The sequence below is a fragment of the Babylonia areolata genome, chromosome 12 (genome assembly GCF_041734735.1).
Source record: "Babylonia areolata isolate BAREFJ2019XMU chromosome 12, ASM4173473v1, whole genome shotgun sequence".
NCBI classification, from domain to species: domain Eukaryota; kingdom Metazoa; phylum Mollusca; class Gastropoda; order Neogastropoda; family Buccinidae; genus Babylonia; species Babylonia areolata.
This window is the reverse complement of record NC_134887.1, coordinates 15,559,921-15,574,920: the sequence shown is the minus strand read 5'-3', so window position 1 is coordinate 15,574,920 and position 15,000 is coordinate 15,559,921. Positions and strand designations below refer to the sequence as shown.

The window sequence follows — 15,000 nt, the reverse complement described above, 5'->3', positions numbered from 1 at the left end:
CATCTCCACCCATCCCCGCCCCCACCCTACAACTCCCTGTCCCCTCCCCCCCCCCAGACCCCTCCACTCCCCCCCCGCAACCCCGACCCCCCCATACCCCTCCCGCTAAACTCCCAAACCTTTGAGAAGCTGGTTGACGTAGTAGCGATTGTAGTTGACCTTCTGCTGCTGGCGATACAGCACTCCACCCCACCACCAACACTCAGAACACACACACACACATCTCCCACACCCTCACCCCCTCTCCACCCACATCCCTACCCCCCCACCCCCACCCAACTTCCTGTCCCCTCCCCTCCCCCTTCCAACCCTTCCCCCTCCCCCACCCAAACCTTTGAGCAGCTCATTGACGTAGTAGCGATAGTAGTAGACCCTGTGCAGGTCAGAGATGGAGGCGTTACGATCCGACAGCCCGTTCTCCGTGATGTAGATGGGCAGGTCCCCGTACTGACGCCTCACCCAGTTCACCATCTTCCGGAGGCCCCAAGGCACCACCGTCAACCAGGACGACCCAGACCTGGAGGCAGCAACAAAACACCCCCACCCCAAAATCGTCCCCAGGGTCAAATAAAAACAACAACAACAACAACAATAAAACAACAGCAACAACAACAACAAAACCCCAAAAAAGAGTCCCACCTGACCCCCCATTACCCCCCCAATCCCCCGCCCCCACAACCCTCTCCCCACCATACCCCTACAAACACACAGCCGTTCGGGCTCCGTTTTTGCTCTCTCACGGAAGATATGGAAAGTTAAATTAGGTCACGATAAAAAAAACAACAACAAAAACACACACACACACAAAAAAAAAACCCCAAAAACAAAAGCCCCTTACACACCAAAAACAAAACGACAACAACAACAAACAAAAAAACCAAAAAAAAACCAGCGACAACAAAGGCAGAACCCCCCCCCCCCCCCCCCCCCCCCGAAAAAAAAAACACACAAAAAAACCCCAGAACACACACGCAGAAACCCCTCAAAACAAACAACCACCCCCCATACCCTCCACCCCCCAAAAAAAAACAACAACAAAAAACAAAAACAAAACAAAACAAAAAAAACACCCCCCTCCCAAACAAACACACAAACAACAACAACAACAACAACTAAAAAAAACAACAAACAAAACAACAACAACAGAAAAAAACCCAAAACACCAACAACAAAAAGATTCTCCACTCTGAGGCCTTACCCCTTCACCCCTGCTCTCAATTTTTTCTACAAAGTGCTGCTGCTGCTGCTTTTACCGTTACATGTATTGCTGTTGCATTTGCTGCTGCCACTGTTCCTCCTTCCCCCATCCTCTACTCTCATACGTGTGCCTCCTGTTTAACTCACTCAGTACGGCCAGTCCTCTCTTCTCCTCTACACAGACCCCTCGGATGTCCAGTGGGTGTCTGAATGACCCAACCTTTAGCTTCCGTCGTCAGAATTGTGGTATTCTTTGTCAACATTCACCTCTTCAGTATAAGAGCCTTCCGCTTGCAATATTTTGATGGTGGTAATTGGGGTGAAACGCTGTTAACGTCGTCTCTTTCGCCGTTCGTATGGAGAGAGTTAAACACCTGCCAGTGCTCTTTCTTTCTTTCATTGTGCTTGTGCCACTTGTGCTGGGCAAGTCCTTCCTCTTGCTGTCATCACCACTACTGTTGATACTGAACTTTGTATTGCTAAAAAAAACAAAAAACAACCCCCCCCCAAAAAAAACAACAACAACTACAACAACACACACACATACACAAACCACCACCACCAACAACAACAACAATAACAACAACAAAAACAAACTGAAATCGTGCCCACAAGAAAGCCCACTGCTGTTGATACTGAACTTTCTATTGCTTAACCCCAAAACAACAACAACAACAACAACAACAACAACAACACACACACACACACACACATACACACACACCACCACCACCACCACCAACAACAACAAAAACAAACAAACTAAAATCATGCCCACGAGAAAACCCACTGCTAGTATCAAATAATAATTTATAACTAATTGGACTTTATATATAAACAATCAAAGGGAAAATAAAGAAAACGAAACAAACAAAATAAACAAAAGATAGAAGAGGAAAAAAAAAAATTTTAAGAAAAAAGAATTACGTTATCCATTTGGGATCCTTGTGCTCCGACACATGTCTGTCGTTGAAGTAGCTGCTTTGGTTCTTGATAGTAGTGGGCTCTTTGTAAGTCACCAGGTTGGTGGAATAGTGGTTCAGACCGAAAAAGTCAGAGGTGTCTGATAAAGAAAAGAAAAAAAAAGCAATAAAAAATTAACAAATAAGCAAACAAACAAGAACCTTTGTTGTTGGAGATTCCATTCATTAAATGTGAATACCTGAACGATTGTTGTTGTTGTCTGGGATTTTAAGAAGGTGCGGTGTGTGTGTGTGTGTGTGTGTGTGTGTGTGTGTCTGTCTGTCTGTCTGTCTGTCTGTGTGTGTCTGCCTCTGTGTGTGTGTGTGTGTGTGTCTGTGTCTGTGTCTGTCTGCCTGTCTGTCTGTGCCAGTGTGTGCGGGTGTTGGCTATACACATGTTTGAGTGTGCACAAGTTCGCTAAATGTGTGTATTTTTGGTGGTAGTGTCTGTCTTACTTCTCCGTTTTTCGTCTTATCTATTTATTTATCTATCTGTGTCCATTTATAGATGAATAAATAAACAAACAAATAAATAGATAAATAAATAAACAAACAAATATTTGCCCCCATTAATAAAATATTGAATAAACAAATCAATAAATAATCGAACGAACAAATAAATGAATTAAAAAAAAATATATATATATATATATATATCAGTCCTCACGGCCTCCTTGAAAGTCATACTGTTTTTTGTTTTGTTTGTTTTGTTTTCTGGTTTTTTGTTGTTGTTTTTTAAGGATTAAGAAAACAACAACAACAACAACAACAACAAAAAGAAAAAAAGAAACACACACACACACACACAAAGCCACGAGACTCACGTGCAATCCTTCTCTTCTCCGCCGGGGTGAAGGACGGCAGCCGGGACCCCGCGTACCCTTCAGCCAGGCTGACCTTGAGGACTTGGTCCTTCATGACGTTGGGGTAGTCGCCGTCCACGTGCACGGGGTGGGCAAACCACCCGAGGAACGTCTGCAGAGCCACGTCCGAAGCTCGGATGTCCTCGGCCTTGATGGGGTCCGCCGGCTCCGCCCAGTCACAGTTCAGGGTGATGCCGATGATGCCTGTCAGTGAGTGAGTGAGTGAGTGAGTGAAGTCAAGTCAAGTCAAGTCAGTTCAAGTCACGTCAAGTCAAGTCAAGATTTATTCAAGAATTCCTCGTTCTTGTTCTTGTTCTTGTTGCTTATAAGCCAGCCGAGCGCACATGGCGATATCAGGACTGTCAAACCATACAAATGTTCAAGCGCGTAACACAAAACTGACATCTACAAAACAACAACAACAACAACAACAAAACAAAAACAAAACAAAACAAAAAAACACACTAAGACAAACCCACTCAACACAGTCCATGACACAGTATCCAGACCATTTAGCTCCTTTTGGCAAATAAAACTAGGCCATGCTGAGGACGCCAGCCATTCCGCTTAATCTATCATCCCCTGATTACCAAAAATCGTAAAGAAAGGAAAAGCAACAACCAATACTTCAAAAATACATAAAAAGGCCATATAGGTAAATAACACTGCAGAATGGGCAGCTAGTTCCCATCCCAGTGTTTACATCTCACTTCTTAATCGCCAGAGCAAAACAGCACAGATAGTACATCATAGACTGCGGAAAAGAGAAAAAAAAAAGATGTCAAGGCTTGCCTGAAAAAAGAAAGGGAGATGGACTGGGAAGGCAGAAAAAGGAGACAACAGTGAAGGAAGAAGAAAAAAAAAGGCAGAAACAAAGAGAGTGATAGAAAAGAGGAAATTTCTAGCACAGAATTTCCAGAAGGCGGGGATGCTATTTATACTGAAAGACCCCGGCACCCCCAAAAAAATTCCTCATGTGGTCACACTGAAAAAAAAAAAAAAGGGGGGGGGGGGACGACACATGGCGACAATGTATGTGGTAAAGTTGGGGTTTTTTTTGTTTTGTTTTTTTCAAGGCCTGACTAAGCGCGTTGGCGTACGCTGCTGGTCAGGCATCCGCTTGGCAGATGTGGTGTAGCGTATATGGATTTGACCGAACGCAGTGTCGCCTCCTTGAGCTACTGATACTGATACTGACGGACTTGTACCTAAGTAAATGAAATGATGCTGCGTTTATAGAGAATCATCTGAACAGAAAAGCAACTAATTTCAAATAACAAATTACACGAACAATGATTAAGCAAAAGTGAAAAGAAATCTGGCCAAGCAGAACAGTAATATTCAAGAAATGTCGCATAATAAAAATCTTTTTTTTAAATTAAGAAAAGACAGATTCAACAAAGATGACTTATGAGTGAGTGAGTGGTTCAGGGAGTAAGTGACACTTTGATACTTTGATGCTTTTGACTGACATTTTATTGACATCAACTGCAAAGTTCTGTTGTCACACATGATTGAGTTGGTGGGTCAGTGAGTAAGTGAGTGACACTTGAACACTTTGGTGCTTTTGACATTCTATTGACATCAACTGCAAAGTTCTGTTGTCAAACATGAGGGAATGAGTGAATGAATGAATGAATGAGTGAGTGAGTGAGTGATTGAGTGAGTGAGTGAGTAACACTTAAACATCTTTGACATTTTATTGACATCAACTGGAAAGTTCTATTGCCAATGGTGTACCATAAGAGAGTGAGTGAGGGAGGGAGTAAGTGAAGAGAAGAGTGAGTGAATGAATGAATGAGGTCATTGTACAAGTGACAGGCCTTCATATCTAACTGGGTAGTCCTGTAGGTGTCATTGTACAGGTGATAGGCCTTCATACCTGACTAGGTGGTCCTGTAGGTGTCACTGTACAGGTGATAGGCCTTCATACCTAACTGGGTGGTCCTGTAGGTGTCATTGTACAGGTGATAGGCCTTCATACCTAACTGGGTGGTCCTGTAGGTGTCATTGTACAGGTGATAGGCCTTCATAAGTGACTGGGGGGTCCTGAGGTGATAGGCCTTCATACCTAACTGGGTAGTCCTGTAGGTGTCATTGTACAGGTGATAGGCCTTCATACCTAACTGGGTGGTCCTGTAGGTGCCATTGTACAGGTGATAGGCCTTCATACCTGACTAGGTGGTCCTGAGGTGATAGGCCTTCATACCTGACTAGGTGGTCCTGTTGGTGTCATTGTACAGATGATAGGCCTTCATACCTAACTGGGTGGTCCTGTAGGTGTCTTTGTACAGGTGATAGGCCTTCATACCTGACTGGGTGGTCCTGTAGGTGTCATTGTACAGGTGATAGGCCTTCATACCTGACTAGGTGGTCCTGAGGTGATAGGCCTTCATACTTGACTAGGTGGTCCTGTTGGTGTCCTTGTACAGGTGATAGGCCTTCATACCTGACTGGGTGGTCCTGTAGGTGTCATTGTACAGGTGATAGGCCTTCATACCTAACTGGGTGGTCCTGTAGGTGTCATTGTACAGGTGATAGGCCTTCATGCCTGACTAGGTGGTCCTGTAGGTGTCATTGTACAGGTGATAGGCCTTCATGCCTGACTAGGTGGTCTTGAGGTGATAGGCCTTCATACCTGACTAGGTGGTCCTGTTGGTGTCATTGTACAGGTGATAGGCCTTCATACCTAACTGGGTAGTCCTGTATGTGTCATTGTACAGGTGATAGACCTTCATACCTGACTGGGTGGTCCTGTAGGTGTCATTGTACAGGTGATAGGCCTTCATACCTAACTGGGTGGTCCTGTAGGTGTCATTGTACAGGTGATAGGCCTTCATACCTAACTGGGTGGTCCTGTACGTGTCATTGTACAGGAGTGAGGCCTTCATACCTAACTGGGTGGTCCTGTAGGTGTCATTGTACAGGTGATAGGCCTTCATACCTAACTGGGTGGTCCTGTAGGTGTCATTGTACAGGTGATAGGCCTTCATACCTAACTGGGTGGTCCTGTAGGTGTCATTGTACAGGTGATAGGCCTTCATACCTGACTAGGTGGTCCTGAGGTGATAGGCCTTCATACTTGACTAGGTGGTCCTGTTGGTGTCATTGTACAGGTGATAGGCCTTCATACCTAACTGGGTGGTCTTGTAGGTGTCATTGTACAGGTGATAGGCCTTCATACCTAAGTGGGTGGTCCTGTAGGTGTCCTTGTACAGGTGATAGGCCTTCATACCTGACTGGGCGGTCCTGTAGGTGTCCTTGTACAGGTGATATGCCTTCATACCTAACTGGGTGGTCCTGTAGGTGTCATTGCACAGGTGATAGGCCTTCATACCTGACTGGGTGGTCCTGTAGGTGTCATTGTACAGGTGATAGGCCTTCATACCTGACTAGGTGGTCCTGAGGTGATAGACCTTCATACTTGACTAGGTGGTCCTGTTGGTGTCCTTGTACAGGTGATAGGCCTTCATACCTAACTGGGTGGTCCTGTAGGTGTCATTTTACAGGTGATAGGCCTTCATGCCTGACTAGGTGGTCCTGTAGGTGTCATTGTACAGGTGATAGGCCTTCATGCCTGACTAGGTGGTCTTGAGGTGATAGGCCTTCATACCTGCCTAGGTGGTCCTGTTGGTGTCTATGTACAGGTGATAGGCCTTCATACCTAACTGGGTAGTCCTGTATGTGTCATTGTACAGGTGATAGACCTTCATACCTGACTGGGTGGTCCTGTAGGTGTCATTGTACAGGTGATAGGCCTTCATACCTAACTGGGTGGTCCTGTAGGTGTCATTGTACAGGTGATAGGCCTTCATACCTAACTGGGTGGTCCTGTAGGTGTCATTGTACAGGTGATAGGCCTTCATACCTAACTGGGTGGTCCTGTAGGTGTCATTGTACAGGTGATAGGCCTTCATACCTAACTGGGTGGTCCTGTAGGTGTCATTGTACAGGTGATAGGCCTTCATACCTGACTAGGTGGTCCTGAGGTGATAGGCCTTCATACTTGACTAGGTGGTCCTGTTGGTGTCATTGTACAGGTGATAGGCCTTCATACCTAACTGGGTGGTCCTGTAGGTGTCATTGTACAGGTGATAGGCCTTCATACCTAACTGGGTGGTCCTGTAGGTGTCATTGTACAGGTGATAGGCCTTCATACCTAACTGGGTGGTCCTGTAGGTGTCATTGTACAGGTGATAGGCCTTCATACCTAACTGGGTGGTCCTGTAGGTGTCATTGTACAGGTGATAGGCCTTCATACCTAACTGGGTGGTCCTGTAGGTGTCATTGTACAGGTGATAGGCCTTCATACCTGACTAGGTGGTCCTGAGGTGATAGGCCTTCATACTTGACTAGGTGGTCCTGTTGGTGTCATTGTACAGGTGATAGGCCTTCATACCTAACTGGGTGGTCCTGTAGGTGTCATTGTACAGGTGATAGGCCTTCATACCTAAGTGGGTGGTCCTGTAGGTGTCCTTGTACAGGTGATAGGCCTTCATACCTGACTGGGCGGTCCTGTAGGTGTCCTTGTACAGGTGATATGCCTTCATACCTGACTGGGTGGTCCTGTAGGTGTCATTGTACAGGTGATAGGCCTTCATACCTAACTGGGTGGTCCTGTAGGTGTCATTGTACAGGCGATAGGCCTTCATGCCTGACTAGGTGGTCCTGTAGGTGTCATTGTACAGGTGATAGGCCTTCATGCCTGACTAGGTGGTCCTGTTGGTGTCATTGTACAGGTGATAGGCCTTCATACCTAACTGGGTAGTCCTGTAGGTGTCATTGTACAGGTGACAGACCTTCATACCTGACTGGGTGGTCCTGCAGGTGTCATTGTACAGGTGATAGGCCTTCATACCTAACTGGATGGTGCTGTAGGTGTCATTGTACAGGTGATAGGCCTTCATACCTAACTGGGTGGTCCTGTAGGTGTCATTGTACAGGTGATAGGCCTTCATACCTAACTGGATGGTCCTGTAGGTGTCATTGTACAGGTGATAGGCCTTCATACCTGACTAGGTGGTCCTGAGGTGATAGGCCTTCATACTTGACTAGGTGGTCCTGTTGGTGTCATTGTACAGGTGATAGGCCTTCATACCTAACTGGGTGGTCTTGTAGGTGTCATTGTACAGGTGATAGGCCTTCATACCTGACAGGGTGGTCCTGTATGTGTCATTGTACAGGTGATAGGCCTTCATACCTGACAGGGTGGTCCTGTAGGTGTCATTGTACAGGTGACAGGCCTTCATACCTGACAGGGTGGTCCTGTAGGTGTCATTGTACAGGTGATAGGCCTTCATACCTAACTGGGTGGTCCTGTAGGTGTCATTGTACAGGTGATAGGCCTTCACCCTGATTGGTTGGTCCTGTATGTGTCATTGTACAGGTGATAGACCTTCATACCTAACTGGGTGGTCCTGTAGGTGTCATTGTACAGGTGATAGACCTTCATACCTGACTGGGTGGTCCTGTATGTATCATTGTACAGGTGATAGGCCTTCACCCTGATTGGGTGGTCCTGTATGTGTCATTGTACAGGTGATAGACCTTCATAACTAACTGGGTGGTCCTGTATGTGTCATTGTACAGGTGATAGACCTTCATACCTAACTGGGTGGTCCTGTAGGTGTCATTGTACAGGTGACAGGCCTTCATACCTGACTGGGTGGTCCTGTAGGTGTCATTGTACAGGTGATAGGCCTTCATACCTGACTAGGTGGTCCTGTATGTGTCATTGTACAGGTGATAGGCCTTCATACCTGACTGGGTAGTCATGTAGGTGTCATTGTGCAAGTGACAGGCCTTCATACCTAACTGGGTGGTCCTGTAGGTGTCATTGTACAGGTGATAGGCCTTCATACCTGACTAGGTGGTCCTTAGGTGATAGGCCTTCATACCTGACTAGGTGGTCCTGTTGGTGTCATTGTACAGGTGATAGGCCTTCATACCTAACTGGGCGGTCCTGTAGGTGTCATTGTACAGGTGATAGGCCTTCATACCTGACTAGGTGGTCCTGTAGGTGTCATTGTACAGGTGATAGGCCTTCATACCTGACTGGGTGGTCCTGTAGGTGTCATTATACAGGTGATAGGCCTTCATACTTGACTGGGTGGTCCTGTAGGTGTCATTATACAGGTGATAGGCCTTCATACCTGACTAGGTGGTCCGGTAGGTGTCATTGTACAGGTGATAGGCCTTAATACCTGACTAGGTGGTCCTGTAGGTGTCATTGTACAGGTGATAGGCCTTCATACCTGACTAGGTGGTCCTGTAGGTGTCATTGTACAGGTGATAGGCCTTCATACTTGACTGGGTGGTCCTGTAGATGTCATTGTACAGGTGATAGGCCTTCATACCTGACTAGGTGGTCCGGTAGGTGTCATTGTACAGGTGATAGGCCTTCATACCTAACTGGGTGGTCCTGTAGGTGTCATTGTACAGGCGATAGGCCTTCATGCCTGACTAGGTGGTCCTGTAGGTGTCATTGTACAGGTGATAGGCCTTCATGCCTGACTAGGTGGTCCTGTTGGTGTCATTGTACAGGTGATAGGCCTTCATACCTAACTGGATGGTCCTGTAGGTGTCATTGTACAGGTGATAGGCCTTCATACCTAACTGGGTGGTCCTGTAGGTGTCATTGTACAGGTGATAGGCCTTCATACCTAACTGGATGGTCCTGTAGGTGTCATTGTACAGGTGATAGGCCTTCATACCTGACTAGGTGGTCCTGAGGTGATAGGCCTTCATACTTGACTAGGTGGTCCTGTTGGTGTCATTGTACAGGTGATAGGCCTTCATACCTAACTGGGTGGTCTTGTAGGTGTCATTGTACAGGTGATAGGCCTTCATACCTGACAGGGTGGTCCTGTATGTGTCATTGTACAGGTGATAGGCCTTCATACCTGACAGGGTGGTCCTGTAGGTGTCATTGTACAGGTGACAGGCCTTCATACCTGACAGGGTGGTCCTGTAGGTGTCATTGTACAGGTGATAGGCCTTCATACCTAACTGGGTGGTCCTGTAGGTGTCATTGTACAGGTGATAGGCCTTCACCCTGATTGGTTGGTCCTGTATGTGTCATTGTACAGGTGATAGACCTTCATACCTAACTGGGTGGTCCTGTAGGTGTCATTGTACAGGTGATAGACCTTCATACCTGACAGGGTGGTCCTGTATGTGTCATTGTACAGGTGATAGGCCTTCATACCTGACTGGGTGGTCCTGTAGGTGTCATTGTACAGGTGATAGGCCTTCATACCTGACAGGGTGGTCCTGTATGTGTCATTGTACAGGTGATAGGCCTTCATACCTGACAGGGTGGTCCTGTAGGTGTCATTGTACAGGTGACAGGCCTTCATACCTGACAGGGTGGTCCTGTAGGTGTCATTGTACAGGTGATAGGCCTTCATACCTAACTGGGTGGTCCTGTAGGTGTCATTGTACAGGTGATAGGCCTTCACCCTGATTGGTTGGTCCTGTATGTGTCATTGTACAGGTGATAGACCTTCATACCTAACTGGGTGGTCCTGTAGGTGTCATTGTACAGGTGATAGACCTTCATACCTGACTGGGTGGTCCTGTATGTGTCATTGTACAGGTGATAGGCCTTCATACCTAACTGGGTGGTCCTGTAGGCGTCATTGTACAGGTGATAGGCCTTCATACCTGACTGGGTGGTCCTGTATGTATCATTGTACAGGTGATAGGCCTTCACCCTGATTGGGTGGTCCTGTATGTGTCATTGTACAGGTGATAGACCTTCATAACTAACTGGGTGGTCCTGTAGGCGTCATTGTACAGGTGATAGGCCTTCATACCTGACTGGGTGGTCCTGTATGTGTCATTGTACAGGTGATAGACCTTCATACCTAACTGGGTGGTCCTGTAGGTGTCATTGTACAGGTGACAGGCCTTCATACCTGACTGGGTGGTCCTGTAGGTGTCATTGTACAGGTGATAGGCCTTCATACCTGACTAGGTGGTCCTGTATGTGTCATTGTACAGGTGATAGGCCTTCATACCTGACTGGGTAGTCATGTAGGTGTCATTGTGCAAGTGACAGGCCTTCATACCTAACTGGGTGGTCCTGTAGGTGTCATTGTACAGGTGATAGGCCTTCATACCTGACTAGGTGGTCCTTAGGTGATAGGCCTTCATACCTGACTAGGTGGTCCTGTTGGTGTCATTGTACAGGTGATAGGCCTTCATACCTAACTGGGCGGTCCTGTAGGTGTCATTGTACAGGTGATAGGCCTTCATACCTGACTAGGTGGTCCTGTAGGTGTCATTGTACAGGTGATAGGCCTTCATACCTGACTGGGTGGTCCTGTAGGTGTCATTGTACAGGTGATAGGCCTTCATACCTGACTAGGTGGTCCTGAGGTGATAGGCCTTCATACCTGACTAGGTGGTCCTGTAGGTGTCATTGTACAGGTGATAGGCCTTCATACCTGACTAGGTGGTCCTGTAGGTGTCATTGTACAGGTGACAGGCCTTCATACCTGACTGGGTGGTCCTGTAGGTGCCATTGTACAGGTGATAGGCCTCAACTTCATACCTGACTTGGTGGTCCTGTAGGTGCCATTGTACAGGTAACAGACTTTCATACCTGACTGGGTGGTCCTTTAAATGGCATTGAAAAGATGATAGGCCCCAACTTCATACCTGAGCGGGTGGCCCTGTAGGTGTCATTGTACAGGTGATAGGCCTTCGTACCTGACTGCGTGGCCTAATACCTGACTTGGTGGTCCTGTAGGTGTCATTTTACAGGTGGTAGGCCTTCATTTCATACCTGACTGGGTGGTCCTGTAGGTGTCATTGTACAGGTGATAGGCCTCCGCGTGTGCCAGCAGCACGTGGTGGGCGGCCAGGTAAGGATCCGTGGCGATCCTCTTCGTCCCTGGAGCCATCTCTCCTGTCCCGTACCCAGACACCGTGAACACCCAGGGCTCGTTGAAGGTGATCCAGAACTTCACCTGGTGGTAGTGGTGGTGGTGGTGGTGGTGGTGGTGGCAGAGGTGGGGGGGGGGGTTGTGGGTAAGGGGGGGAACACAAATGTGTGATTGAGAGGCGTTGTCCTTTCGCGGCAAACACATTTTGAACTCTCTTTTTTCATCTTTCTTTCTTTCTCCTCACACTCTGCTCTCCGCCCTCCCCACCCCTCCACGCCTAACTCTGTCTTTCTCCACGCACGTTTTAACCCCGCTCTGTTTCTCCTTCTCGCTCTCCTTCTCTTCCTTCTCTCCCCTACCCTTCTTGTTTCTAAACAAAAGTTTAGTCGTTCAAGGATTATAGTAAGTAGAAAACACACACACACACACACACACACACACACACTAAAATTCCGTTCTCTTTCTCTCTGTTGACCCCATTCACTCTCTCTCCTTCTCACTCTCTTTCTCTCCCCTGCCCTTCTTGTTTCTAAACGAAGGTTTAGTCGTTCAAGGACGATAGTAAGTAGAAACGAAACAACGAAACAAGAAAATTGCTTTTCTCATTCTCTCTGTCATCCCTTCTTACCTCTCCCTTCTTCTCCCCATCTCCCTCCCTTCAAACACACGTACACTCTAAACATCCCCCCCCTCTCTCTCTCCTATTCCCCACCTACTTCTCTCTCTCTATATATATATATTACATCTCTTTGTCACTCTGTCTCCGTCTCTGACTCTTTCTCTCTCTCTCTCTCTGTCTGTCTGTCTGTCTGTCTGTCTCTCTCTCTCTATCTGTGTGTGTGTGTGTGTGTGTGTTTGCGTTGCGGTCCCCCCCTCTCTCTCTCCCTCTCCTTCTCTTTCTTTGTGTCTGTCTGACTCTCCTTTTCTCTCTTTTTGTCTGTGTTGCTGTATGTCTATGTGTCTCTCTCTCTCTCTCTCTCTCTCTCTCTCTCTCTCTCTCTCTCTCTCTCCTTCTCTTCCTTTGTGTCTGTCTGTCTGTCTGTCTGTCTCTCTCTCTCTCTCTCTCTCTCTCGTACCCTTCCCACTACCCCTTACCCTGAACACCTCACCTTGTCGCCAAACTCTCTAAAACACATGTCCGCGTAGTCTCGGTACAGGGCCACGACGGACCTGTTGAGCCAGCCCCCCTGTAGCTGTAGGGCCTGAGGAAGGTCCCAGTGGTACAGAGTCACCATGGGCACGATGCCTGCCTCCCCGAGGGCGTCCAGCAGCCGGTGGTAGTACTGTATCCCGGCCTGATTCCTGGACCCCAGGGTCCCGTCTGGGAGGACTCTCGACCAGGAGATGGAGAAGCGGTAGTGGTTCACCTTTTTTTTTTTTTTTTTGAAACGATAGCGAATTTTTTTTATCAATGAATGAGAACAGTTTCGAGTTTCAGGTTTCGCTTTCTTCCTCTTCTTCCTCTTCGTTCGTGGGCTGCAACTCCCACGTTCACCCGTATGTACACGAATGGGCTTTTACGTGTATGACCGTTTTACCCTCGCCATGTAGGCAGCCATACTCCATTTTCGGGGTTGTGCATGCTGCGTATGTTCTTGTTTCCATAATCCACCGAACGCTGACATGGATTACAGGATCTTTAACGTCCGTATTTGATCATCTGCTTGCGTATACACACGAAGGAGGTTCAGGCACAAGCAGGTCTGCACAATTGTTAACCTGGGAGATCGGAAAAATCTCCACCCTTTACCCACCTGGCGCCATTACCGAGATTCGAACCTGGGACCCTCAGATTGAAAGTTTCGCTTTCAAGGAGGGTGTCACAAAAGCGTGCGGACTGATCCATAAGTAAACGCTACATCGCTTCTGCATGAAACAAAAACCAACAACTATGTTTTCGACTTTTAAAAATCGTACTAACTAGCTAGCTAGCTAACTAACAAACGAACGAACAAATGAGCGAATTAACTAACTAACCGACGCCCGACGCACTCACTCACTAACTAACTAACCAACCAGCCAACCAATCAACCAACCAACTAACCAATCAACCAACCAACCAGCTAACCAACCAATCAACCAACCAACTAACCAATCAACCAGCTAACCAACCAACCAACCAAATAACCAGCTAACCAATCAACCGACCAACCAACCAACCAGCTAACTAACCAACTAACCAACCAACCAACCAACCAGTCAACTAACAAATAAACAACGTACCCCCAGGTCTTGCAACATCCGAACGTCGTCCATGTACTTGTGGTAACTGTCACAGGCAACGTCACCGGAACTGTCGTCATCAATATGGCCGCCCGCGTGCGTGAAAGCGTCCCAGTTGCTCTCCCCTTTGCCTGTCAGCCAACAGAATTAATAATTAGCTGGTTGGTAGGTACTAAGGAAGGATGGTTGGTTGTTCGGTTGGTTGGCTGGGTGAGTGGCTGGGTGTGTTGTCTTCTGGTCGCGTGGATGTCTGCCTGGGTTGGTGGATGGGTAGGTATCTGGTCGTCTAGTCGGGTGGATGTCTGCCTGGGTGTGTATCTGGTCTTTTAATCGGGTGGATGTTTGGCTGGTTGGATGGATGGGTGGGCATGTGGTCTTCTGGATCGGAGAGGGGAATCTGGTTTTCGGGTCTGGTTTTTGTCTCCCTGGGTGGGCAGACGGGTGGGTAACTGGTCTTCTAGTCGGGTGGATGTTAGGCTGGGTGGGTGGATGGGTGGGTATGAGGTCTTCTTGATCGGAGAGGGGAATCTGCTTCTCGGGTCGTGTGGGTGTGTAGCTGGATGGGTGGATAGGTGTGTATCTAGTCTTCTAGTCGGGTGGATGTTTACTTGGGTTGGTGGATGGGTGAATATGGTCTTCAAGTCGTGTGGATGTTTACCTGGGTGGGTAGATGGGTAAATATGGTCTTCAAGTCGTGTGGATATTTACCTGGGTGGGGTAGATGGGTGGATATGGCCTTCAAGTCGTGTGGCTGTGTACCTGGGTGGGTAGATGGGTGAATATGGTCTTCAAGTCGTGTGGATGTTTACCTGGGTGGGTGGATGGGAGGGTACGGCCTTCAGGTCGGGTGGATGTTTACCTGGG

The 15,000-nt window shown here is 47.6% G+C and overlaps 1 protein-coding gene across 1 annotated transcript in view; it reads right to left on the bottom strand.

Moving 5' to 3' along the window:
- LOC143288403 (lactase/phlorizin hydrolase-like) overlaps positions 1-15,000 on the bottom strand; it is a 68,614-nt gene that overhangs the window by 18,083 nt on the left and 35,531 nt on the right. Inside the window, exons 20-25 of the mRNA XM_076596833.1 lie at positions 14,137-14,267; positions 13,023-13,280; positions 11,814-11,997; positions 2,984-3,226; positions 2,125-2,260; positions 333-517 (exon numbers count right to left, since the gene is read on the bottom strand). Of these exons, the coding sequence (XP_076452948.1) occupies positions 333-517; positions 2,125-2,260; positions 2,984-3,226; positions 11,814-11,997; positions 13,023-13,280; positions 14,137-14,267 (1,137 nt within the window). The remainder of the gene's footprint in view (positions 1-332; positions 518-2,124; positions 2,261-2,983; positions 3,227-11,813; positions 11,998-13,022; positions 13,281-14,136; positions 14,268-15,000) is intronic.